The sequence below is a fragment of the Halichoeres trimaculatus genome, unplaced genomic scaffold (genome assembly GCF_033239565.1).
Source record: "Halichoeres trimaculatus isolate MK-OKI-2021-1 unplaced genomic scaffold, fHalTri1.1 fHalTri1_scaffold_18, whole genome shotgun sequence".
Classification (NCBI taxonomy): domain Eukaryota; kingdom Metazoa; phylum Chordata; class Actinopteri; order Labriformes; family Labridae; genus Halichoeres; species Halichoeres trimaculatus.
Window position 1 is genome coordinate 11,423,375 of NW_027437196.1, and position 26,596 is coordinate 11,449,970.

General features: G+C 40.8%; 1 protein-coding gene across 3 annotated transcripts in view; it reads left to right on the plus strand.

Annotated features, from left to right (window-relative positions):
* Positions 1 to 26,596, plus strand: part of LOC141807326 (disks large-associated protein 1-like) — a 137,740-nt gene that overhangs the window by 82,498 nt on the left and 28,646 nt on the right. For 2 of the 3 annotated variants that reach the window (XM_074693258.1, XM_074693260.1), the window contains exons 5-6: positions 6,864 to 7,041; positions 10,851 to 11,109. In XM_074693258.1, the coding sequence (XP_074549359.1) occupies positions 6,864 to 7,041; positions 10,851 to 11,109 (437 nt within the window). The remainder of the gene's footprint in view (positions 1 to 6,863; positions 7,042 to 10,850; positions 11,110 to 26,596) is intronic. The other variant, XM_074693259.1, reaches the window with a different exon arrangement.

Sequence of the window (26,596 nt, forward strand, 5' to 3'; positions counted from 1 at the left end):
TAGTCAGCTGCACGGCTGCATTGAAAGAGACAGGAGTGAAAGCAAAAGAAAAAAAAAGCAAACAGAAGGAGATGAAGAAGGTCAAAGTTACTCAAGTTTCTGCCCAGCTGCAGTCTTTCTGAGTCCCTGACTCTCAGAGCTGCAGCCTTAAGAAGCACACCTTAATTATCAGCAGCACTTCTTCTCCACGATCATACACACAGTTTATAAACCAAAGCCTGTGGGTCAAGAGCACGTAAAGGATTTATTCTCTCTCATAGATCAGCGCTCGCTGAAATATCCAGAATCATCTGAGTTTGTTATTTCTTGTGGTTGGCAGCATCTCTTCCCAGCATGAGCTCATACAATTTTCAGCATCAGTAGAGTCCGTCAAGATGTTTTCTGACACAACACCGAATCAAGCTGTCAACATTGCCTGCGGTTAATTCTTTACAACTGGCCTTGAGCTGAAACATTTATGATTGATATCTCTTTCAGAGGTATCGTATACCTGATTAGATTTTGATTTAATATCATTTGTTTCCTATTGTTTTGTATTTACAAGTTGAAAATACTCACAGTGAGGAATGCTGCAGCAATGTAATGTCAGTACAGTTCAATGGGACAAAATGGCAAAACTGTGCAAACAGTCAGTGTGTTTACAAGCACGCAGCGGTCAGGCTAAATTCATAGCTCAGTCGTAAAGTCACAGTAGGAAGCAGCATTCTAACGATGATGTCTGAGATGGCATTTTGTAGCATTTTATGTTTTTGACTTCCTATATGTGTTGATTCAACAAGACTTCCTTGCATTACAGCAACTCTATTTATCATGGTCATCTGCTCCCTCTTCCAGATGAAATTTGCTGGCGCTAAACGCCAAGGCGCACTGAGTCCTGCCTAATATACACGCACGTTTGAGTCAGATAGCAACTGTATCATCTATGTTTGTCGATTAAGCTATGCATAAGATCGACTGAGCTGTTAAAATGCATCTTTATAGTCCGATTTCGTGCTGACTAAGCTCACTGTCCAATTTCTTAAGCTGTGTGTAAATGCATTGACTGTCACCATAAAAATCGTTGTTAGCTACAAAAATCGGATCCTTTTTCAAAATTTAAACTAACTATGATGAAAATTATAAAATGACTAGTGCTGGGACTTGATTAAAAAAAGTTAATCTAATTATTAAGAGGCTTTGAAATTATTTAAATGCAGCTCTATCCCAGTTAATCTTAGTTGATTACATTTTAATGGCATACCAATATTTGACACAAGAAGCCACATTTAGTTTCTAATGGATTTTGGTCAATGATTGAATCAATGAGTAGACGTTTATAAGCATATTCAACAAAATAGTGTTTTTTTCAATTGAATATACTTTTTAAGGTAGTAAACTGTGTGAGAACATTACTGCAGGCACTTTTGTCAAGTACATTCCTAATGAGTGCAAACAATGAAGAAATGGTAAATAATGTATCCTTGGCTAAATATAAACAAACAGTTCAACATAAAGGGCCATTTCTACCATTTCCAATGGTTAAAACGAAATGGTATCTTAACTTACCTCAGTCCAATAAAAGATTGACGAACATCTCTTCAATAAATAGCTCTAAGCCTATTTTGTCTCAGGGACCCAGACACACAAATTAAAAGAGGCTCTTCAATCAAGGGGATACAAGGTAATGCATCAATAGTAAACTACTGACAAAAGGTTACAAAAAAAACCCCAGCAAAGTCGAGAAAAAAATATGCAAGGGGAATAAAAACAAATAACAAATTCTTGGTATAATGGCTTAAAGGGCAACTCTGTTTTTTTGACACCTGGACCTTTTTTTATAGGTGTGTGCATGCTCATATACTCACTCAGACAGCCATCGTGCAGCTCAGTCCTTCAGAAGTTATTTAGATCCAACCGATTTTAGCCGTACTTTGCGGGGGCCATGGCAAGGGAGCTTCAGCGCTGGACATAATCTCTGCAAAATCGCTCATTTCGGCAATAGTTTTTCATCCATCGCTATCCATCGTTACCACAAACAAACTCCTCTTCTGTTGCCATAGGCGAACACTGTCCACAAGCCCACCACCAGTTTGCATTGAGTCCTGGACATGCTGTTTGTTGTTCTCGAGCCAGCTTCGTCTCTCTTTCTGCATCCTTCTTTCATGGAGCTCCTCGTTCATGTACTCAGGCTCAAACCGGTAAGGACAACCGTCAAACTCGAAGTCGTAGTCTGAAGACAGTAGACGAGCTGACTTTATGATAACACTGGCGATAGATGAACAAATATAGCCGAAGTGAGCGATTTTGCAGCGATTATGTCCCACGCTGAAGCTCCCTTGCCGTGGCCCCCGCTAAGTGCGGCTAAAATCAGCTGCACGATGTTTGTCTGAGTGAGTATATGAGCATGCACACACCTATGAATAAGGTCCAGGTGTCAAAAAAAACGAAATTGCCCTTTAACTCTTGATGAGTAGCTTGGATTAAAAAGCTGGACAAAGGGAGAAACAAACTATCTACACACAAGGTAATGGGCACAGGTGGAAACAATAAGGACGGGGTCCACAATCACAAAGGCGGGGAATACATCAGGGCAGAAAGTGACATTTTCTGAAACAAGAGGAGAGACTTTGCATCAAAATAAAACAGGATGAGGAAAGTAAAAGACAAGACGGGGCTATAAATTGTGAACTTGACATAAATAATGTGACATGACTGGTTAGCTTTAAATCCCCTCTAACTGAACCTAATCACATTAGACGTCCTCCCATTTTCATGTCTGGACAGAGTAGCTCATAACCAAACTCCCTTAATTTAATATGATAATATTCTCAAACCATACTGCCTTGAAAGCGTGAAAGACTTATGAAAGTCTGCTGCTGCAGCATGGGGGTGTGACTGATTAGCTGTGTAATATACAGAGATGAGAGGAGCACCAGTGGGTGCTCACTCACTGTTACCAGCTGCACAAACACTAGCACAAACACACCCGCTTATGTAAGTGCGAGTGGCACAGCTTGGGGCCCACTAATGACTTGAATCTGGCCCGGAGAAAGCCATCACCGTCTGATGGAACCCAGTGGAACAAACCGAGAAGCAGTGCTGCATTTTGGAGATAGAGGATGAAGGGAGAGCAGCAGCAGACGTCTTGTTTTCTAACCGTGCTTTTGGGAGCTGGCACATGCCTGTGTCACACCGCACGATGATTGAATAATCAGCTTTGTTCTTCCGTATGTTTCAGAGCTCGCTCTGTGACCATCATGTCCTTGGTTAATGATGAGTTGCTTCTGATAAGTTGTGGGATTTGTTTACTCTCACCCTATGCTAACCTTACTCCCTTATTAAAACACAGCGCTCAGATAAGAGTGTGTCTCAGCATGTCTTTAAATGTCTGGGATTATTTCTGGCTGACAAACAAGCTCAGGAGAAATGACATCCTTTCTTCTTCTGCTCAGTCACTAACCGGCACCTTTCTTTTTGCAGCTAGTTCATTTATTTTGGCCTAGATTTTATTGTTTTTACTTCTTTATGTTCCTGCAAGAACAGAAACGTAATAGGTGGCAGTAATCACAGTTCTTTCTTTTACTCCATGCTCTCCTTCAGCAACATAACTCTGAAGACTTTTATTCAAACAGTGACAAAGACGAGGGGAAAGAGGCAAAGTTAATAAGAAACAGGAAGTTGGACAGAGAAGTATTCTCTTTTGAGGAGGCAGGAGGAACAGGATGACAAAAAAGACGAGGTAAAGCAAACAAGGTGGGGAATTGAAATGACTGATTGGGAAGAAGACGCGGACAAAGCCCATCCAGGATAACAAGAACTCACAGTAATGCAGTAAAATCAGACAGCTGTAGCCCACCCTGAGTCCTCACTGGCAGGAAGAAACATGTTCATTAATGTCACTTGTTCCATTGAGGGTCACCCAGGGACAGGCTGATCTTTCCCCACAAAGGTGGCCCTGATTACAGGCTAGTCTGCCACTCAGGTTGTCACAAAAGACATCACAGGTCCTGCGAAATCAAAGGATAAGCTTCAGTATTGTTGGTCTTCCCTGACTTGATTACTTACATCATCTCCAGTCACAAACTTGGTTCTTGCTGGATCTTAGTGTCTGGGGCTTTGGTGGTAAGTCCATGTTAAAATGATGCACACTGATAGAGTGTAATAAAAAAAGGTAAGACGTAATAATATAGGAAACTAGAAAAGCACTTGGAGAGCACAGACCTCCACCAAGCATATTGTGATTGTCACGTAACACTTCAGTCCTACTTTAATGTTATGCTTTCTTCCAGCAGTCTGCTACAATTTGGTGTTAGTTGCAAGTTTGTATGATAATTTGTTACCTGATGAAAATTATGATGACCCAGTACATATTTCATATTCCAGATCTTAGTATCAAGAATATTGCCAGGATCTGGATCGTACTTTTATATCTATCAGAAATGGTTGCTACCTTGTCTTGTCTTGTATTGTTTTGCAAAGCAATCCAACCATTTATCATGGAGTAATATACGCATATGGTGAAAAAAATCCTATTTCACTATGACAAAGAACCCTTTAAAAAATTCATGGATCCAGACGGTGATCTAGATCACCTCCAAGATTTAATCAGTTCTTCCTTTTCCCATTTCTAACATTTCCTGAAAATTTAATCAAAATCCGTTCGTAACTTTTTGAGTAATGTTGTTCACAGACAGACAGTCAAGCTCCCCCAAAAACATAACCTCCTTGGCGAGCACATCTTCATACAATACACTATGACACAGCACAACACAAGATATGACTTACATGTTACAATGTTACATGCTACAATGTTACCTGATACATTGTCACATGTTAGGTTAGAGAATCTAAAATAAGATATTACAGTAGATTGTTTTAATACAGTACAACACAATAAGATATCATATAATAACATCCAATATGACATGAAATGACATAACACGATACATCACTACAAGAAATTAAAGCATACGATATGACACAAAATGGTGCAATATGATTCAATACAGCAAGACACGCTACGGTACAATGTTACATGAAACAATATGATATACTTCAGTATAGCATTTGATATGATTTAAAATGAGATTAAATTAATAAATCAAGAAAACAGTGGTTCAGGTACTAAAATAGATGTTTAACTGTTCTTTAAAACAGTTTAAGAAAAATGAAAATAATTACTTATAACTAACAACAAACCATAAAACACTAAAACAAGATCAGAGTCTCAAGCTGGGTTAAAAGCCAAGGAATTTAAGATGTGTTGTGATGTGTTTGTTCCACAATTTTGGAGTAGCAACAGAAAAATATGCTAAAGTAAGATTATGATACAACATGATAAACTGTGCTTTATGGCATAAAACATAAAATCATTAATGACAGATAAGATAAGTCCTTCTGTGATCTCTTTCCTACATTTGAATGTCAGCAGTAGAGAACAAAATCCACAAGCCTTGTTTCATGCAAACACACTTCTACTTTAATCTGGAGATAATACCAGCTGCTTCACTCTAATTTCTACAACTCTCAGGAGGATCTTCCAGAGTACTCAGAACGTAAATCCTCTGAATGACTGGGATGAGCAAAACAGTGTCATGTTACACAGAAGCATGTGAGTGAGTGCTGTTATGCACGATTGCATTTATAATATTATTCCTGTAGCTGTATCTTTGTGTCTGAAAGAACAGTCCACTGGAGATATCTTCAAAGTTCATATTCACTCACAAGCTCCTCTTTTTGCTGCTCCGACAGGGGAACATTGGTTTAAATATGCATAAAAAGCACAACTTGAGTCGGGACAGCTGAATGGAAAAAAGAATGAAGTGTGTTGATAAAACAAGTGTGTGTAGCCTTGATGGAGTGGCTTTCAGCTCAGTATTAAAAAACCTGGCAGTCTGTGTGACGGCATGGAGATATATTTCAAAATTAGAGACTGTTCATCCAAAATCATCACCTGTACTCCACGCTCAATTTCTCATCTTTTCTTTTATCACCCCTGCTCTCTCATCCCTCCAGTTCCCCCATGTGAGGATGAGTAATCCAGTTTGCTTTTCTGTGGTAACCAGGCCCTATTTTAAGGAGGGGATGCATAATTAAAGACAGACTTGACCTGGAGGCAGGGAGTCATAAAAGTTGTGTGTTCCAATGTGCAGTGTGTGTGCAGTAAGTTAAAATATTCATGAGATAAAATGGGTGTGAAATAATAAGTGTGTATCGGCCTCGATTCAGTCGTCCGACGTGCTCATCAGGAAGAAACTGGCTCAGCTTTTTATTTGTTATTTGCCCCAATTAATGAGTTGTTTAGCTAGCATCCAACTGCGACTTAACCTACACACCTTTTTTTCTCACGTGTACCCAAACACACGCACACACATAGGCGTGAAGCATGCTGAGCAATCTGATTGGAGTCAGGTGAGCACTAATTAGCCACCTATTCAGCGCCATGGAAGGAGGCAGGGACGTGATGATGAATGTGTGTCGTTCTGTGCCTCAGTGTAATCTCTTCTACGTGGGAGTTTTTGGTTAAATATACCTCGAACACACGCACACACACAGTTCTTCTGATAAAGTGTATCAATCTGAGTGTTCTGGCTTGTAAGTGTTTCAGACTTGCTTACAAGGTGCTTCAAGGACAGAGTTTCTAAGCTACTGCCAGTGTTTCTTAGTGCTACTGCGCTTGTTGATTAGATAAGGGTTTCTCCTGAAGCAATTGTGGGTTTGATCCGTATCTTCGGATTCTTACACACTGCCAAGTATTTCGCCAACGCCTTCTTTCTCTTTCTCTCAGTATATCCCTTTATCGCTTGCTTTGTTTCCTCAATCCTCTCTCCCCTCTGCCCCACTTGACATTTTTCTCCATCTTCTCGTTCCTCCTCTCGCGGCAGGATTTCCACCGAGCACTCGCCCAAGCTACAGATCCGGAGTCACAGCTACCTGCGGGCGGTGAGTGAGGTTTCCATCAATAGGAGTCTGGACAGCTTGGACCCGGCAGGGCTGCTGGCCTCGCCTAAATTCCGCTCACGAAACGAAAGCTACATGAGAGCCATGAGCACCATCAGCCAGGTTAGTGGCGCCCCGGCGGGCCTCGTGGCCTCTGTGCCGCCGTCGCCTCTCTACAACCCCTGTACATCTGCGCTATGTCCAATAAGGTCGTGCAGGGGGAGAGGAAGTCCCATCCGAGCCTTCTACTTGAGGCTTGAATTAACAGTCAGGTCACAAGTTGGCAAATTATGAACTCCAAGAAAAACCCCAATTAGTGCAGAAGTTGAAGAAGAGCTGGTATAAGTGTGGACAGATTTGGCTAATTAAAGAAGAGGGCATGAATTTCATCCTTTATTTTAATGTGCTCCTTCTGCTTCAGCATACTTTGTGAAGCAACATGACAAATACGTCCTCCTGTTTGGCATCTGTTTTGCTATTTTTGTAAGGAATCAAATCACACATGGCCCTTTGAATCTTAAGCCTGGCTCACACTTAAGGATTTTAAAAATCCTAAAAGATCCTGAAATCACACACATAAGGAGAATCTTCACAGATTACCTCCTCTGAAATCTTAAACACACACACATTACAAGATTTGAACATGATGAACAGCACACACTACAGGATTTTATCAAGACTACCGGACTAGAGAGTGACACACAACGTCATCCTACATCATCTCACAAGGAGGCGGATGTAAACTAAAGCACAAAAAATGGAGACTAGTGCTCCTTTGTGGTCGCAATTTTAGTCTCTGATCGTTTCCGGTCCCTTGTAGGTGTCATTCTCTGATTGGCTGTTGTCCTCACTGAAAAATTAGTGGTGTGATCCTGACAAATATCAAAAGTGTTTGAAAATTATTGAGGCAGCCCTTGGTCTATAAACCAATCATGGGGCTTAAGATTGATCCATCCCCCGCTCAGATGATCAAGGCCAAACATCGGTGCCTACCTTAGTCTTTGACCAGATTTCTTCACTGCTTGTTGGGAAGAAGAAACCTGTAGTGTGCGCCAGGCTTTAGAAACAACTTACAATTGGTGCCATGTATTGATGATTTGATTATTGAAAATATCAAAAAGCTGCAGAGGAAACCCTCAAAAGTTGATGTCTGCTACAAAAAGCATTAACTCCATTCACTTTATTTGGTACACTTGTTCCTCAGCTTGATAGTGCAAGTATCTAATCAGCCAATCACATGGCAGCAACTCAATGAGTGTAGATATGGTGATGACCTGCTGAAGTTCAAACCAAGCATCAGAATGAGGAGGAAAGGTGATTTAAAAGACTTAAAACAATCTCTGAACGTGTAACATGTCCAGCCTCAGAGTAGGGTCTGGATTTCTGCTGCCACTTTCAAACGGTAGGGTCACAATTTGGCGTTAACATCATGAAAGTATCGATCCACCCTGCTGTGTATCAATGATTTAGGCTGCTGCTGCCTGTGGTGTAACTGTGTGGGGATATTTTCTTGGCGCACTTTGGATCTTCTTGGCGCACCTATTGTGGGGGATTCTCATTATGGATGAATAGCAGCAGTGCACACTGCGAAAAACTGATCTTTTCAAGTGTTTTTGTCTTATTTTAAGTAAAAATTGTCAATTCTACTTGACATGAGCCGCATTCCACTTGTCAGTCCAGAAAAATGTCTCATTTTAAGTCGTTTAAAGACAAAAATAAGGTCTGAAATGCTTTAACAAGAAAAAAATCTGCCAATGAAACAAGAAAAATTTGATAGAAATTTGGCTTGAAACTAGAATTATATCCTAAAACAAGAAACTTTTCTCTTGTTTCACTTGTTACACGTAATTCAGGCCTCATTTTTTATTTTTAAATAACTTGATTTTTCTGGACTGGTCAGGTAATATGGCTCATATTAGATCTAAAAAGTCACTTTCTACAACGCACTTTCCAAAATAAGACAAAATCACTTGGTAAGAGTTCAGTTTTTGTGCAGAGTGTGATGCTAGCAAATCTATATGGACCAAAACTTCTGAAGAATATTTAAAGCAGATTGCTGAAGATACTACAAGGATTTAAGGCACTTTTGATGGCACCCCAGTATTAACAAAGTGTACCTAATAAAGCATGGGAGTCATGTTGTATTTCGAGCACGTCTTCATTCTCCACCTTATCTGGAGTGACAGGGGGAGCTTAGCTTACCTTTTTGCTCGGGGTAACAGGGATGAGTACTCCCCTCCAAAAACCCAAGGGCAACAGGTTGCCTCGCCGGCTCACTGATGCACCCTCGAGATTTGCCTTCAAGTACTGGTGGAGTCGTGATGGAGAAACACACACACACACACACACAGGACCTGGCATCTCCGAAACCGCTGAGTGAAAAGCTGTGCTGCTGGCTCTCTTATTTGACATGTATGTGCGTAGAGTGTGAACAGACACACACACACACGAAAAAAGAGGCTTAAAATGAGAGGATTAAAAACGAGGTCTAGAAACCTTTCTGACTCCAAGCTCTACAGTTTGAACTCACACTGCTCTAACGTTTCACTTACTAACATGTAAACTTCTGAGCTGCATCCCATTCCTCGATATGCTCCCTCTGCAGACAAACTTTAACCCATTCAGGCCATTCAAACTGGAGGGGACATACAGGAATGGAATGCAGGCTTCCTGTACTCACACACAAACCTCTAACACATTAAACTCACAAGTCTGTAGTGAGAGTTTTTTTTATTTTTAGACCCTGTTTAGAAAACCCTCGCTGAGGATGCTGGAGTATCTAGTTTTCCTCGAGTCACATCCACACTCCCGGTAGTCCTCGCTCTGACACTTCTTAATTCTCACCTTTAATAACAGCACTCGTAGCGTTTCACTCTGTTGTTTAGCTTTGAAGTTTTTCACCCCTGCAGTGATTCCTCCCCCTCTGCACTCCTTGGATGTCCCTTCATATTTTTTTTAATTTTAACATATTTTTGAATATAAATTTTAAGTTGATGTAAATTTGTGTTCATGACTTACAGCTTCACAGGACAGTGTCAAAGAAAGGTAAAGAAATGTCAGTGACGTGATGCTTAAATTCATATGGAACTGTGACATCAATCTGGCAATGAGGAGATTATACTTGAACTTTGATTTGTACTAAAAACTTCTGCCCAGTGAAGCTCTGGTTGTGATTTAGGCCTAGTTTACACGACAACATTTCATCTGAAAACGCTAAAACACAGTGAAAAAAATCTGCGTTTACACGGGAGCGCTAAGGGACTGAAAACGCTGTAGTACGCATGCCAGGCCAGTAGGTAGCGCTATAACTGTCTTGTCCAGAAGCTGCTTTTGGCTTTTGGTTGCTCATTTTGTTGAAAGACAGTCAGCAGATTGAGCAGATTGAGCAGCATTAGTACAACACGGTAGTCCACGACGATCATAACAGTGGTACTGTTGTCCTGTTATATGCACTCCGTGAAGCAGAGCGTGAGGTCAGCATTTCCACTGAAAACGCCGGCTTACTGTTCACCAAGTGGCAACCTCTGATCTAAGAATATGAGACAATGTGGAAGTGCTAAAATCTGCTGTTTCTCGAGTGTCACATACACACCAAGGCAAAAAAAGACGTTTTCAAACCAGAAATTTACCTATTTAAACCCTGGTTCAGGCGTTTCCGTGTAAACGCAAGGCCAAAACACAACAAAACTTTTTGCGTTTCACCCTAAAACCGTTGTCGTGTAAACAGCCCTTCAGTCATAGAACTTTGGATTGTGTGATGTCAGGTTTCTGTTTGCACTGTGACAGGATGTGTCTCTGCATTTCTACTCTTCATTGTTTCCTTTCCTTTGGCGTGGATGCTTTTTTGTGTGTGTGCGTGCTCTCTCTGTCTGGGTCTCTTCATCCCGTGCGTCGGCATGTGTCCTCTCCCGCCTCTTCCTCCTCCTCTGCAGGTGAGTGAGGTGGAGGTGAATGGGCAGATTGAGGCGGTCTGCGAGTCAGTGTTCAGCGAGATGGAGTCACAGGCAGTGGATGCCCTGGACCTGCCCATGCCCGGCTGCTTCCGCATGCGGAGCCACAGCTACGTGCGTGCCATCGAGAAGGGCTGCTCGCAGGAGGACGACGAAGGAGGGGTCACGACGGTGGGCAAGAGGAGGACCCACTCACCCCCGCGCACCGCCACCACCGTCAGAACCATCCAGAGCAGCACAGGTCAGTGCGAACATGCACTTAACACACACAAACTCATGCGCCCGTGAACATGTGTGAACGTGCATAATTCAGAGCGCATTATGAATTGATACGTGTGCATGAAAGGATGATTTATAGATGTGCTGAGAGTTGAACTTAAGCAGCATGTGTGTTGTGTCGACTGCAATGAAAATACATAAAGTGCTGTGGTGGCTGCTGGGAGATTTATTCTGGCAGAAAGGCTGGAGCTCGGATCAACAACCATCAAATCAGATCCTCTCTTTTTTAATTCTCTTCTGATGAAAACCGCTCTCTGAATATATCCAGTGAAGAGAGGAGTTGCATTTGAGTCCTGCTGACCAGGGACTAGTTTCACTTTTCAGACCCAAACCTTCCACATCATTATCCATCTGACCCAGTTTCCCCCTCAGATACAATATGACAAATGCAGCACTGTTTCCCACAGAAGAGCTTATTGGAGCTGTAAAGCTCAGTGGCTGCCCGCTCTTATTTTAGCCCTCTTGTGTGCCTCATGGTCTGGAGCACTTGGCTTTCCAGCGTTACTGCATGCAGTATTGATGCTGAGTGGTGCTGGCACCCAGCACTGGGTGCTTCTATGTTTTTTCCCACTGCAAATCCAAACACCATTGCCGTACATCGTGAACGTTGAGTCACCGCCATCTGACGCACATTCTCCTCCATCTTTCTTTAAGTGTGTCAATTCAAAAGACAGCATGTCTCCAAACCCCGGCCTACAAGGTTCAGTCAGCTAATTAAACACATTTACTGCAAACTGGAACACTGGCACAAGTTGTTAAATCACTTCAAAAGATTGACTCCCAGCAAACGTTTATTTAAAGCTGTTTGATATTCACCACGACACACTTTGTCACTTTGTGCAATTATTTAAAATCAGCTCTTGCGTCACCTCGCTTTTATAATTTCTGCTGACATTCAGGGCAACAACACAATTAAAGGCCGCAGAGGACTCAGCAGATTGTTCTATTGTGTGCTGTAGTTATTGATCCGACTGGAAGATCAAGAAAGGGACGTTTCAGAGCTCCTTCTCCCCCGAGGAAGGAAGAGTTAATGAAGACCATCCATCAGGTCAAGTGTTGCAGGGATTAACTCTGCTTTTCAAGCCAAACAGAGGCTCTGTGGAGACCGCGCACTGCAGCAACACGTTCCAGCAAATCTCATCGTCTCTCACAAACAGCTTTTTTTAGATCTGAAGTTATTCACTGATAATGTAAAATGTTTAAATCATCCTCGGGTGTAGAGGGACTAGCAGAAGTGTGTGTGTGTGTGTGTGTGTGTGTGTGTGTGTGTGTGTGTGTGTGTGTGTGTGTGTGTGTGTGTGTGTGTGTGTGTGTGTGTGTGTGTGTGTGTGTGTGTGAGTGTGTGAGTGTGTGTGTGTGTGTGTGTGTGTGTGTGTGTGTGTGTGTGTGTGTGTTAGCCACTCATCTGTTAGCATTTTAATGAACAGACATTTTTGGGTCTGATTTTGTCACATGATAAATGAGGGAATGTAGAGCCACACTGTAAGAAAAAGGATCCAAGGAGGAAAAAGTGTTTCAAAAAGGTGAAAAAGGCAGATTCAAGCATCTCTTTTTTTTCTTAAATATTTTAATTAGATTTTTAAGGCTTTGTATTACTGCAAGCATCTTTAAAAGTAGAGTCTGCAGGAGTTTCCCCCCCCAAAAAATGTCAACCTTTACAGGAACAATCCTGCTCCATTGTGACTTTCAGGGTTTCTATGGAGGGATTATTTGTTAATCAACAACGCCAAATGCGGGCACAACTAGAGTGCAGAAACACTGCAAAATATAATGGTTTTTCAACTGACATGGAGGAGGTAAATGTCTCCCAGGTTTGTGAAATAGCAGTGAGTGGACAGAAGAGTCAGCAAGACAGATATTAGGTGGACAGACATTTTTAGCGGAGAAATCCAGCATGTACCCAGAGAGCAAACACACAACTGTCACTCGATGTTCATGACTGCATTATCCATGAACACTTACCAGACTGTGAGAGACCAGGACGTAAATGTGTGTCAATAGATCAGAAACCCTTCCAGACCATGAAAAGCACAGACTGCTGAGTCTGAGACTCGGTTCATAATGAACGAACCAGAAAACCGCATCTAGAGAACTGCACCAAATCAGATAAAGTCGGCACATTTAATCATTCACCCGCAGACGTCACTGGTGTTTCAGTGTAAAGTGTGACCCTGTTAACTGGTGACTCTCGGCCGTTAAACACTGATACTGTTGGCTGAGAGTCACCAATTAGCATGGTCGCTATTAACTCCAAAACATCAGTTGCTCTGTGATGGTCCAAACTTGATATATGTTTCCCCTGTTGTGTAGTATCTTTTCTAAAAACTGACCCCAGAACAACCGTACATTTTTATGCTGACAACAGGTTGAATGGCGCTAAATGCTGCTTCTGCGTTCAAGATGCGTGCACATTTTTATGATGACGTAGACTGATAATCCTTCTATACATGTGTGTCAGTGTCTGTGTCTGCCTCAACCCCCTCCTCTACCTGTATGTTTTGGTTGTTACATCAGTCAATCACAGAGTTCCCAATACGCAACTGACTTTACATATTCATTGGCTAGTTAAAGAGGCTGTCCCAAGTGGCTGCTATAGTGGACGTAGCACAGAGCAAAAAAGAACACAACCAAACTGAAAGCAAAACGTCTGACAGATAAAACTTTTAACTAAACAAGGGTGAAGCTTGGCTTGGCTTTCGCTCGTTTTTGGGCACTTGAAGAGCAGCATGGGATACAAGTTGATGGAAGTTTGAATGAAGATACCTCTTAGTTTGAAACTATCAGTGTTATGAAGGATTCTTTCAAAGCAAGATCTTCTTCTTTGGATTGAGTGTTTTGTGATTTTGAGCCCTGCCACCCTTCTTGAACCGTCTCTGCAGTGCACACTGAAGAAGCCATGTTGTTTTTTTACAGATAGTCCAACATTACACCGCTTCTCTCTGCATAAAGCAATCCTCCTCTCAGAGCTCATCTCACAGAGCTCAGTGTTATTTGCCATTGCTTCTTTGTGACCTTTGACCTTCACCACTTTATAACCTCATTGTGTCCCAGGATCAGGTGAGAGTAGGACAGGCAGTGTGGGCTCAGGTGATAAATTATGACACTGCGTGTGTGGAGCGGTTCGCTGTGGTTGGTGTTGTAGGTTGGGGATTGCCTCAGATTACTGTCATCGTCATACCACAGCACAATTCATCACCTCCTCAGATCTTTACCACTGAGTCGTCAGTCACTGTAATTAATTAGCTACATCTCCCTTTTCTGTTCCTTGGGGGGAGGCTGTGATTGAAGAGGAGAGGAAGAGAGGGAGACTGGAAGGAGAAGAGGAAAAAAAATCTCAGTACGACTTAATTTTGTCGGCCTGATTCTGCTCCAAAGAGTGCACTGCTGTGAAGCTGACATCATGTGGGAGGTCATGTCGGTGATTAACGGTTTCTGAGTCTGACACAATGTTCTTGTAGTCTGTGAAATACAGGAAACTTATGTGATCTCTGACCCTTAAACTACCACTCTTGAGCATTAATTAACGTTCCTACTTATCTGAAAATCTGGTATTGTGAAGATGAGCCCATTAGTTTAGATTTTTCTTTATCATGAGGCACTTTAAAAAGCTTCATATGTGTTTTCCCTGATGCTCCTGGTGGTCTGTGCTCCTGGTGGTCTTTGCTGCTGCTCTCCCTGCCTTGGCTTTTCACACCACAAAGGACTAAAAACTAAGAGAGAAATGTTTGGAAGGGCAGGGAAGACAAATTTAACGTACTGCATGCCAATGATTCATCATTTTGGCGTGAAGGGTTCTGACTAGTTTCTGTGCCAGAAAAATATAATTTGATAGAATAATAACTGCTCTTTAACAGTCTTTTTAACAGATGAAGTGTTGTTTAGTTGAGAGTTTGTGTCAGTATGTCTTGAACTATATGGTTTGAGTTCAAACAGCTCTTTGTTCTATTTTGAGTCATTTTTTGTGGATTTTTATGCCTTTGGTCAGAGAGGATAGGACAGAAGAAATAGGGAAGAAAACAGAGCAAAAGTGGGAAATAACCTATTGGAAAGGGCTAGCCTTTTGGGGGTTGCTGGTTGCCTCAAGTTTTCGTAGCTTAGGTATAAAAGATTTTTCTGAAAGTTTTAAGGCTCTGAAAACTTCAGACTTAATAAACAGACCAACATGTGTCCCACAACAAACAACTTCAGTCTAAGACTAGAATAGAATAGAACTTTATTGTCATTGTAACAAGTACAACAAAATTGAAGTCACAGCAGCAATCAAGAAAACAAAAGTAAGAAAGTGTATAGAAAGTGCAAAAAGGTCCATAAGAAAATAGATGATGACAGCTTGTCCATCATTCTCCAGTTCAGCCAGCCTCCACCTCCACAGGGTCCAGGACTGAGCTTCTTCAGTCATGCTCCATCTCTGTCTCCTGGATCCTGTCTGCTCACAGCAGGTGAAGCTCTTCCAATGTGGCGTTGGTGTCTGATGTTGGCTCCGTTAGCCATGTCTGTAAATAGCATGATGCTACTCTGCCCTCTGGTATTCCCTCTGTTGCTGGATTAGCATGGCTAGCTCGTCCATCTTATTGGAGATAGATCTTACGTTCCCAATAACGATGGATGGAAGGACAGGTCGATGTCATCACTTCTTAGCTCACACGAGAACCAGCGCGTGGTCCTCACCTCCTTTTCCTCACCTTGTGGAAAGACATCAGGCCTTGCATCAGTTAGCATTGACATGCTACAGGCTGCTAACAGCTGAGTTTACATGTCAACAATGCAGCCATTGTTACATGTAGGATCTCCATACAAACACAGGAAAAAAAGTAGTAAAAATATCACTGAAGCCGCAAAAAGTTTGGTGTCCATGACTAACAAATGAGCCATACAAAGTAATGATTTACTCCAAATGCAAAGATTACAAAAAAGAGACGAAAAAAATTACAAGAAACAGACAGAGAAGAGAGAGTTGCTGCAAAAGGTAGCCATAGCCAAAGTTTCATTTTTAATCCCAAACAGTAAAGTCATTGTATTGGTTCCACAGTTTGGTAATAGTCATTTCCATATGCATGGTATACGTCTTCCTCCTCGCTTAGCTCAGAGGACATCAAGTTAAGAGGAGCTTAACCTGCAATGACAGTCAGAGAACTGACCAGAAACATGGGAGTTATTTTGATCATTTCTTCTCATCCCTCATGATGTGGCTTAACATGGACACATAATGGAGATGTGCTGTAACAGCCCAGTACACTGGTGAAGTAATCGTATCAGACTGCTCAGAGTACGGACACGATGTACACAGAAAAAGTACATCTTGTGTTCAACCTTTGATGTATGTATTATAAAACCATTTTGACATGTGTGATACGCAGAACTATTGAACTTTGACTTCCTGTGAAGTAAATAGTCCTTTTTTCTACGATGCAGGAGAAGCATGTGTGCAGAACACACACACACACACGCACACACACGCGTGCGCGCGCATTCATCCAATTCACAGGAAAGCGTCTGGGAGCACAAGTGAGAAGTGAGGATGTTGTTGTGGTGAATATTGCATGATGTTTCAAAGGGACGCTTCAGGAAGCAACACCAGGAAAAAAAACCCTGCATTTATGGTTCCTCCTGCAAGTTGTCCCTGCAGCATACCGCCAAAATATCACACCGCCGTGCACACACACACACATGCACATGCACATGCACAAAGGTGAGAGATCTATTAGCCTCCTCTCCAGTTCGCCCACTGTGCCGCTCCAGCCCATTATTATTGATGATCTTTTTAATCCTGAGGAAGAGGAGGCTGAAGAAAGCTGTCCTTTGATCTCCTCTCTTTGAACGTCAAGTGGCTGCCAGTGCCTGCCTCTCTCCCCGCTCACACTCGCATGCACACTCACACACTCATAACAGTACTGCGTCAGTCTGACATGTTGGCCTGGACATCAGCTCCTTTGGATCGGTTTAACAAAATCGAGAGGAGATCCTCTTTCTGGAGCTCGGGAAAATCCATGCCAATCTGTTAATGTGAGGATTTTGGAGCCTCTAAGCCGTGGCTTCTCCGCCACACGCCGTCTCCAGTTAACATATTCATCACCTCACTGCTCCGCTTTGTCTTTCCCTTCTTCTGCCTCTCAAACAGCAACCAGATCCCCCTGCCTTTTTTCAAAGAGAGCAGTTGTGTTGTGTGTGGGTAAATCAAGATGTTTTTTTTACAAAGAGAAATCGACCTTCAATTAGAAAGATCGTACTCACAGATCTTAAGTCTGGGAAATGTGCCACCTTTTCGGTTTCTCATCCTCTCGCCCTCAGTTACCCTGGCTCGCTGACCTCTGCTGTCAATTAACCAGCCTTGCTTTCCCAACATCTACTTTTTAGAGGTGAGGAAGCGGCTAATGGATGTTTTTCCTCCCTCGACTTTATTTTTAGGAGGGATGTTTGATTTAACGTGTTGGGACTTTTCATAGGATGGCCAAACTGAGGCACTGACATCATCCTTTAACTTTTAAAAGTGTCAAAACAGAGAGACAGCTTACAAGTCTTTCAAACTTAAATCTCTGTGAGCTTAAAAAGAAAAAGCAAGCCAAAACTTAACCAAGAAAAAGAAACTTTGCTTGAAATGCAAAACATAAAGCCAACACAGCCTAAGAGGTTTACTTTTACATGAGCATAGCCTCTAACAAGACAAATAGCTGATGACTGTTCTGGAGTTTGGTCACCACTTTGGACTTGGTCTGCTACTCTTAACAGGAAGTAACGTTTTAGAAGTGTCCAACCAGAGAAATGGTTTAAGTATGTTTGCGGAAATCAGTAACCTAAAGATGCTCTCGCCTGCTCTGTTGCTGATGCCAGGATTGCTGAACAGAATACCGTATGAAAATATCTATTTTGTTTTGCTTGCTGAATTAGCACGATAACCAAAACTGATGTTTTTTACCAATTTGATGCTAATGTAAACTGAGGGTGTTACTTCCCCTTACAGTCCATGGTGTAAACAAGTAGCAGCTAAAATCTCTGGACTCTTCTCCGCAGATTGATTTGATGTGACACGATCAATCTGCCTCTGGCTTTGCTCGTGTGAGTGAAAGTTTACAACCGTTGTCAAAAGGTTTGACTCATAAGATGTCGACTACATTATTTTCCATTGAAGGGACCTTTAACAAAGCAGCCCAAATGTGCAGCAGAACACTTCAGTTAATGAACCATAATGTAATGTTTGTTTAAAAGCTAAATATTTTCTCTTGTCAGGACGTCTCTTTAAGTCTTACATTTTTCCATGGCACTGAATGCTTATTATTACAGACTCAAGTTCTTTTTTTCCTGCTTACAAACTGCTACTGACTGTTGAAGAAAAAACTCTAAGGAGTCCAAGGTTGTGTATTCATTCAGCCTTGTTAAGCAAGAAAACTCTTTCTTTGAGATCTGAATAGGTGCAGTCACAATTTACGGTCATTTGTTACAAAACAGAGCTTGTTACAGTTTACTTTTTGCACGGAAGAAAAACATGAAGCTTGAGAATAACCGTGATATACACGATTATACCAAAATAACAGTCTGTTTTTGACCTCACGAAGAAATTTATTATTTTATTGAAGACAACAATCACTTCATCAGCATAGGCATGAAGTCTTTCTTAACATTGAAGACAGTTGAACCTCTGAACTCAGAAAAAAAAAAAACGTCTTTGATTTCATTCATAAGGACATGATCACCCTCTATTTGCTCCAACTAGTCATTTTTTGAAATCCTTGCAAATACTGTCAAAGAAAGCAGAAATAAAAAAATCTTTTGAATAATTTAACATTGTTTTGACAACCCCCAACACTTGTCCCAGAAATGAGCTCAAGCAACAGTAGAAAACAGAGATTCACAGCATTATCTCCAGGACGTTGCTACAGGCGAGAGTAAAACCTGTGCAACAGTGCCCCCAGGGGCTCAGTGTAACACAGCACCGCTCCTCTGCCAGCTCCTCTGTAAGAGCACATCCTGCTCTGGCTGTTCGAAGTGGGAGGATAAAAAAAAAAAAACAGCAGACAGCTCGACCCAATTAACAACAATCACTGCCATCTCTGGCTGTCTTCCACTTGTTCTGTTCTGAGAGAGAATAAATAACTTTGTGTTTCCCCGCATGCTAAATATACAAAGCTGGGATATACACACCGCTGCAGTCTGGCTGAATCCACAGCAAGCCGAGGCACTCGTCCAGATCTTGCCTTCACACCTTCTCCAGCCCACGCAGATATCCAGCAGCAGGGCTGAAATGTGTTTTTCATATGTCAGGGTGACTCATGTGTTATAAAAGCAGAGAAAAATGCCACCCTGAGGCCCCCTGTGTGTGTGTGCGCTTGAGAGAGTCCCCTGGAAGTTGGGTTTAGGAGGAGTCCAGGTGAAGGCCCCTGTGGCGGGATGTGGTCTGACAGGACTGTGGGTTCTGTGTACGCTGACCTGAGCTGCTCCTGCTGCTGCAGTCACTGCAGTAACTGTGGCTTTGGCCATCTGCTTGTTGTGTCTGCTTACAGAGACAGAGACAGAGACTGAGAAAGTAATGAGTCCAGGTTAAATCACTCTTTTGCTCGTATCAAGTTTGTCCAGTTTAGTTGTGTTGGTAATTTTGATCCATTTTCAAACTTTTTTTTAATACCATAAGGTAAAATAATAAGATATAGATCATTATCCTATTCATGAAAGTCATAACTCCACCAGTTATCATGGTTAAAACCATAAACTAATAGTACTCACTCATCTAGGAAAGCAGAGTGGACAATGAGGAGCTAAAAGAGCTAACCCCTGTAATAACTTATTCCCCCTGGGAATAAAGTGCTCATTGCAGACCAACCAAACCACAAGGTGGTAGCCATGAGCTTGTCTATGTTTTTGTGTTAGAAGCCCAAGAGATGCAACATTAAAAAGCTTAAATTTAACACTATTATTTTGTCAGATGTCACCCCAAATATTAGATCATAAGGTTAAGATACTAAAAACTTCAAAAACGGAATTATATATATTTGTCTTGTCTTGCCTTGTTTTAAGTAGAGGGTCTTATTAGACTTAATATGAGCCACAGTCATCTTTATAAGTCCAGAAATGTCTTTTTTCAAGATATTAAACAACAAAAGTGGTGCCTCAGTTGCCTGTAAAGAATAAAACAAATCTGAAACAAGGTAATAAAAACTGATTGGCTAAGATTCTTTGAAGGTATTATTTTTTTCCTAAAATTGATATCATTAGAGGGAGACGCCTTCTTCTTTTTCAACACCAAGGGTGTATCTAAAGGTGGCTTACATAATGCTATTAACTCTCGCAGGCAAAATGCTCTCATGCTGTAAATGTGCACAATTATAAGATATTTTCTTCCAAGTTCAGGCCTGTGTCCACTGAAAACTTTTTTTGTAACTACCAACTGCCTTAACTTCAGAGCACTTCTCAAAAGTTGGTTGATAGGTAAAATGTACTTGTTAAGTTTCTTGGATTAAAAAATATATATTATATATTATATATTATACATTTAAATTAGACTTTTTTTTTTTTGCTTGACAGGCAAATGTGGCTCATATTAAGTGTAATAGGACCTTCTTTTTTAGGCTACAGATAAGACAAACACTTGTTCAGATTTCTGTTTTAAGATACACCTGACTTTTTATTTGGACCACTAAAGTTATACCCCCTCGTAAAATGTTTAAATCTTGTCAGAGAAAAATATATGAGTACTTGATGCATCTATTTCATGTCCACAGATGTGCGGTTTCCAGCAAACCTTACAAATAATACTACAACTATAGACATGATACAATGAGAGGAATATAACGCTGTATACAGAATGATTTTAATGGTGATTTTTGTTAAGAGACAAAGATTTTTTGGTATGTTTTGTGTTTTTACTCAGGGGATTGGGCTGTGCCGTCAGTATAACTGGTGATTTGGTTTCTAAATTACATAGCAAAAAGAAAAAAAAATAGTTCTTTTAAGTATTTCTGTTTACATTTAAATCTGGGGCTCTATGTTTTTGGTATTTTGTGTGCCGTTTTAAGAGGAAACTGCGTTGTAAACAACAGACAGTCAGGAGGTAAAGCCAAAAAGCATTACAGTGCAACTTTTAAGGGTGCCTGCGAACGGGACTGTCCCACCCAAGTGTTTGTGTGGGGCGGGGGGTGCGATCAAGGCGCGTCCACATCCTGACATAAGATCCCATATCGTCAGAGAGGAGCCGGGGCAGAGGGAAAGCAGCCTCAGCTGATCCGGACTCAGTGTTTCGGACTCTTCGCTTTCATGACGTTTCTCTGGTGTTTGTACGGCGCGCTGCTCGGCATGTGTGACTACTGGATCCGTCTTTGTGAGTAAAAACAACTCCTGTTGTGTGTTTCTCTGGTGTAGGGAGAGTGTGGCGTGGGGTCTCTCTTTTGGCGAGCTGTGACTGGAGTCGCGGTAGTAGGAAGTTAACTTGTGTTCCCTTCAAAATAAAAGAGCAGGGCGCAACAAGTACGAGATAACTGAAATGCAGTTCTTCTTATCACACTTAAAACGTAGCTTCATGAATATTGAACTAAAAATAGGAAATTATTAAGAAAAGTGTTCATCATTTTAAGCAAAAGCCCGACATATGAACGACTAAAGCGTGTGGCGTTCACTCAACGTCTCAATTGTAAGTGCGTCACTGACTTCTACTTTTAAAATGCAAACCGGAAGTTTAGCACTCCATAAACCTAGCTTAATGTTATAAATCAGCGCCCATCCCATGCTTTCTGCTTATTCATGCTTGACAGTAAAATGGACGAAATTTGTGAAGTTTTTGATAAAAAATTAAAATAAAAGCTTTTTTTTAATCTTTAATCAAACTTAAATATCATAGTTTAATGGTGGCATATGGCTAACTAAAAAATCATTTAAAAAAATGCTTAATTCTAATATTCCCACACCTAGCACATCTTTTTGAAAAGTCATAAAGTGTTAACATTTTCAGTTATAAACTATATTTTTCATCTATTTTGGCCCTTACACCTGGGATGTATAGCTAACAAGCCCATACTGATAAACAAAGTTTTAGCTGTCTCCCCAGCCCAGTCAGACTCTGTTTTCCCTCCAAACTGGACCCCATGTGAGCAAACTGAGATTAACCCACATGCTGTTTGCCTTCCCTTCGCACTCTTGGTGGCCGGGAAATACTGAACACCTTCCAGCTCCCACTCTATTTTGGTACCATCTCCCTGATGAGAGGACGACAGGTGTGGCCCGCATCACACTGAGCAGCGCCTGGCACAGCATCACAACACACCCCTCTGCAGGGTCCAGCTATTTAGGTCACACTAAGAGCCCCCTCAGGAAGTGCCGTTCGCATTGGTTCATCTCAGACCTCTGTGCTTGTTATAGTGAGCATCCAGAGGGTAGGGCAGAAAGATGCTGAGCCCCACAGCCTTGTGGGAATAGATATCACAGGTGCCACTTTACCAGTTTGAGGCCTGCTATGGTACATGAAGGGACCTCACCACCCCACTGTTTGACAGATGAGCAGTCTGTGTCGCTGTGTATCCAACAGACCATCTGTGTTTGAGTGAGTCATACACAATCCTCACTCTTCACACTCGTAAATGATGCCAACTATGTCTCCTGTTTGCTCACCTATGAGCGTTCTATTTTCAGATCAGGCTCTGAGGGGCCCTTGAACACAACATGCTGTGTACTGTACACACACACCTCAGGTGATCCAAATAGGCCAGTGTCACGTTGAATGATAGTAGCATCAGTAGATAACAAGACCAGATGGAAAGCCACTTAACCTGCAAACTGTAAATAAAACAGTGATTCTTGCCAAGCTATTTTTTTTTCATTTAACAAACTGATGTCTCGTATTCAAATCCTTGTTTACAGCATCCAAAATGTCTGTCACTGTACTCTGTAATTACAATAATTCAAAATAGTTCTTACTCTATTATTATTACTCTATAAATAGACCTGGTAGCCTGTTCTAAATTTTCTAGAAATTTCCAGTACTCCAGCTGTGAAAGGACCTAATGTTTCTTTTGTTTTATTTATTTCTTTGTTTGGTCAAAATATTTTTACTGTTTTGCAGTATTTATTTATGCCGGAGGACTATTCCGTTTGCATAGCTGGTATTGATTCAACTGACTCAATCAACCACCAACAGTGGCTCTAAGTTATGTTGGAGCCACAAATGCTTTTGTGAGAGCTTAGTTAACGCTATCAGCGAATAAACTCTGCTGCAATAGTTTCAGAAATTTCTCATTGAGGAAGTGGGATGATTTAAGAACAGAAATAACTGATGAAGATTTTACTAAAAACAGCTAATTACAGAGTAACATTATACCTGGTTTGACTGCATTGGTAGACAAACCCTCACTTTTAGGGCTTGTGCAGGTTGTTGAATATGAAGATTAATTGACCTTTATTATATCCCCAAATAAGAATTTCTGCAGTGACATTTTACTGAGTAAAAAGATAGAATACGCATATAAAAATTGTCAAATAATGTTTGTAACTCTCTAAGTTATATTTTACCGAATGGCTTATTTCTGGGGGCTTCCACATGCTTATGTGGAATTCAAAAGACAAAGTCAAAAGCCCCACGCACTTTAATGAGAGGAGATGCAGTTTGTGCGGCATTTCTGGATATGTTGTAAAGAAGTACAAGTCATGCTTAAGGTGGGAAGAGCACACCTCCCCTCATACATGAAAAGGCAAGGCAGGGAGAGCAGCGGCAAAGGCCGTTAAAATTGCAAAAAACTGAAATTTTATCAAGTGTTTTTGTCTTATTTTCAGTAAAAAATGACTTTTTTAGACTTCATATGAGCCACATTCACCTGACCAGTCCAGAAAAAAGGTCTTATTTCGAGTTGTTACAAGATAAAAATAAGCTCCAAATTGCCTGCAACAAGTAAAAAAAAATAAAAATCTGCCAGTGGGGTTAGAGAAATGTGCTTGTTTTAAGACATATTAATCTTGACACATTTTTCTTACTCTACTGGCTGATTTTTTCACTTGTTGCAGGCAGTTTAGACCTCATTTTTGTTTCTAAATAACTTGAAATAAGACATTTTTCTGGACTGAAATCAAGTCTAAAAAAAAAACATTTTACTTAAAACAAGAGAAAAACACTTGTTAAGATTTTAGTTTTTTGCAGTGAAGGATGTGGAACTGAGCAAGCTCCAGTGACAGTGACCAAATTATGATTTCAAAACTGTTGTGCAGGAAAAAGAAGCAGAATAGCAACGTCTCGGGTTTGTCGTTCTCCTTTGTGACTCCAAGTGAGGCAGTCACAGAGTGTTATTTTCATTCTCTCCTTCACTTCACTTCAGTTCATTCAGGCTTTGTTGGAGTGAGACAAAACTGCCAGAGCTCACTCCCTGAAGTCTCACCATCACGCCTCGACCAGTTATCTGGTTATATTCTCAGGTGCAAAGACTTAAGCTGCCCCGTACTGTCTTACACCTTGTGTTTCAGGAAGTAATCATCATTCTAGGACTGAGCTTTTAATACACATGCTAAGAGACAGGCAGACACTTCTATTTCTGTCATGTAGAGCAGGCATGAGGTGTCTATATTTACAGTAAACTGATGTGATGACAGGCGACTCATAAACACAGTGGGTGTGACTCAGAGGGAGTGAAAACAAAACAGAGTGAGAATGACGGGGAGGAAAACTGAAAATGTGACCTGCATTAGTTTTTTTTCTTTAGAGATAAATTGACAGAAATTAATTTTTGATCATTTTTTTAAATCCTGTGTATACTTTTGTGTTTTCTCCCTAGCTGTCTCTTTCTACGTGACCTCTAGCCATCAAACTGTCCTCTTTCATCTAGTTTTTTATTCCTCTGAGCTGTGGGGAAAGTTAATTCCTGATTTTCAGTGATCCACATACAAAAACAGCAGAGACCAAAGAACAGAGGTGGTAAAAAGGTCAGGTGAAAATACGGTTGTTAATTAAGTCTGTTAACCGCTGAGCTTTAAGCTCTATAGAGGCTCAGAGAGGAGTCTGCTCTTATGCTAACATTAACCCCTCCTGTCTGTGTGTTATAAACTGTCCCAGTGATTAAGAGTCAGGCTGTCTGCTTGGACACATACTCCCAAATTTTTCAAGTATTAAAAGAAACCAAAGCAGACAAAGTAAAGTAAATGTAGCAGCAAATGATTAACGTTAGATGATCTCTTGGCTAACCTCCACCAATCATGTGCTGCCCATTCCTACAAAATTTGGTACCACACGTTGCGGTGTTTCTTTGAATTATAGTTGTAATGATACTGGAATTTATGAGTGAAGACATGTGTCCGCTGGTGTGTTTTAGTCTGTATGGACTGCAAAAATTGGAAATCAAAGCAAGCTGAAATTAGAAAAGTCTCTTAATTTAGGATATTTAATGGCAAAAATGATGCCTGAATTGCATGCAATGATAAAAAACAATCTGCCAATGTGGTGTGAAACATTTCCCTGTGAAGTTTCTTGAAATAAAAATATTGATATAAATACAATTTAATGCCAGACTTTTGGTATTTAGAGGTTCCACTTCAAACATCAAAGTCAGGATTAAAAACCTATAAGTAATGTTTGGGTGATACATACACAAAAAAGCAAGAAGAAATACAGTCATCTAACTTTACGCAACCTGTGTCATCCTTTTCGAAAACATACAACATTAAACAACAGCAGAATTATCTTCCATATTTCCTTCTCTTCAAGGTTATCCTCAATTATTGGGATGTTTAAGTATTAGGGAAAACTGAATCAAAGTTAAATTTGTCCAGAATTTAGTGGTGATATTCTGCTTATAGGGTGGTTATTATAAACAAAGATGATATACCTAATGGTAAGATACATGATAGATGTTACAACATCCCAAACAGATAATCTAAATAAAAGATGTTGGAAGCCAGAGAAGAATACATAATTCTTAATTGTTCAAATTTGTTCCATTAGTCTTTATTTTTGGTTATTGGGAAGTTAAAACAGAGTTCTTACACCTCCTGGAAAACCCTAAACACATTTAAAATGAGAGAAAAGCAAAACATCTTGGAGAATCTTACCAACTAGACAAGAACTCAGAGAGCACAGACATCCACCAAGCATATTGTGATTGTCACCAACACTTTAGTCCTACTTTAATGTTATACTCACTTTCAGCAGACTGTCTGCTACAATTTGGTGTTAGTTTCAGGTTTGTACGATAATTTGTTACCTCACAGTGTTGAAAATGATGATGACCCAGTTCATATTTCATATTCCAGATCTTAGTATCCAGAATATTGCCAGGATCTGGATCGTACTTTAAAATCTGTCAGAAATTATCATGACTGTGTCTTGTTTTCTTTTGCAAAGCAATCTAACCATTGTGGAGTTATATACACATATGGTGGATAACAGCTCTATCTCACAATGATAAAGAATCCTTTAAAAAAATCCTGGATCCAGGTGGTGATCCATATTACACCTCCAAAATTTAATCATTTTCTTTTTATCCCATTTTGTA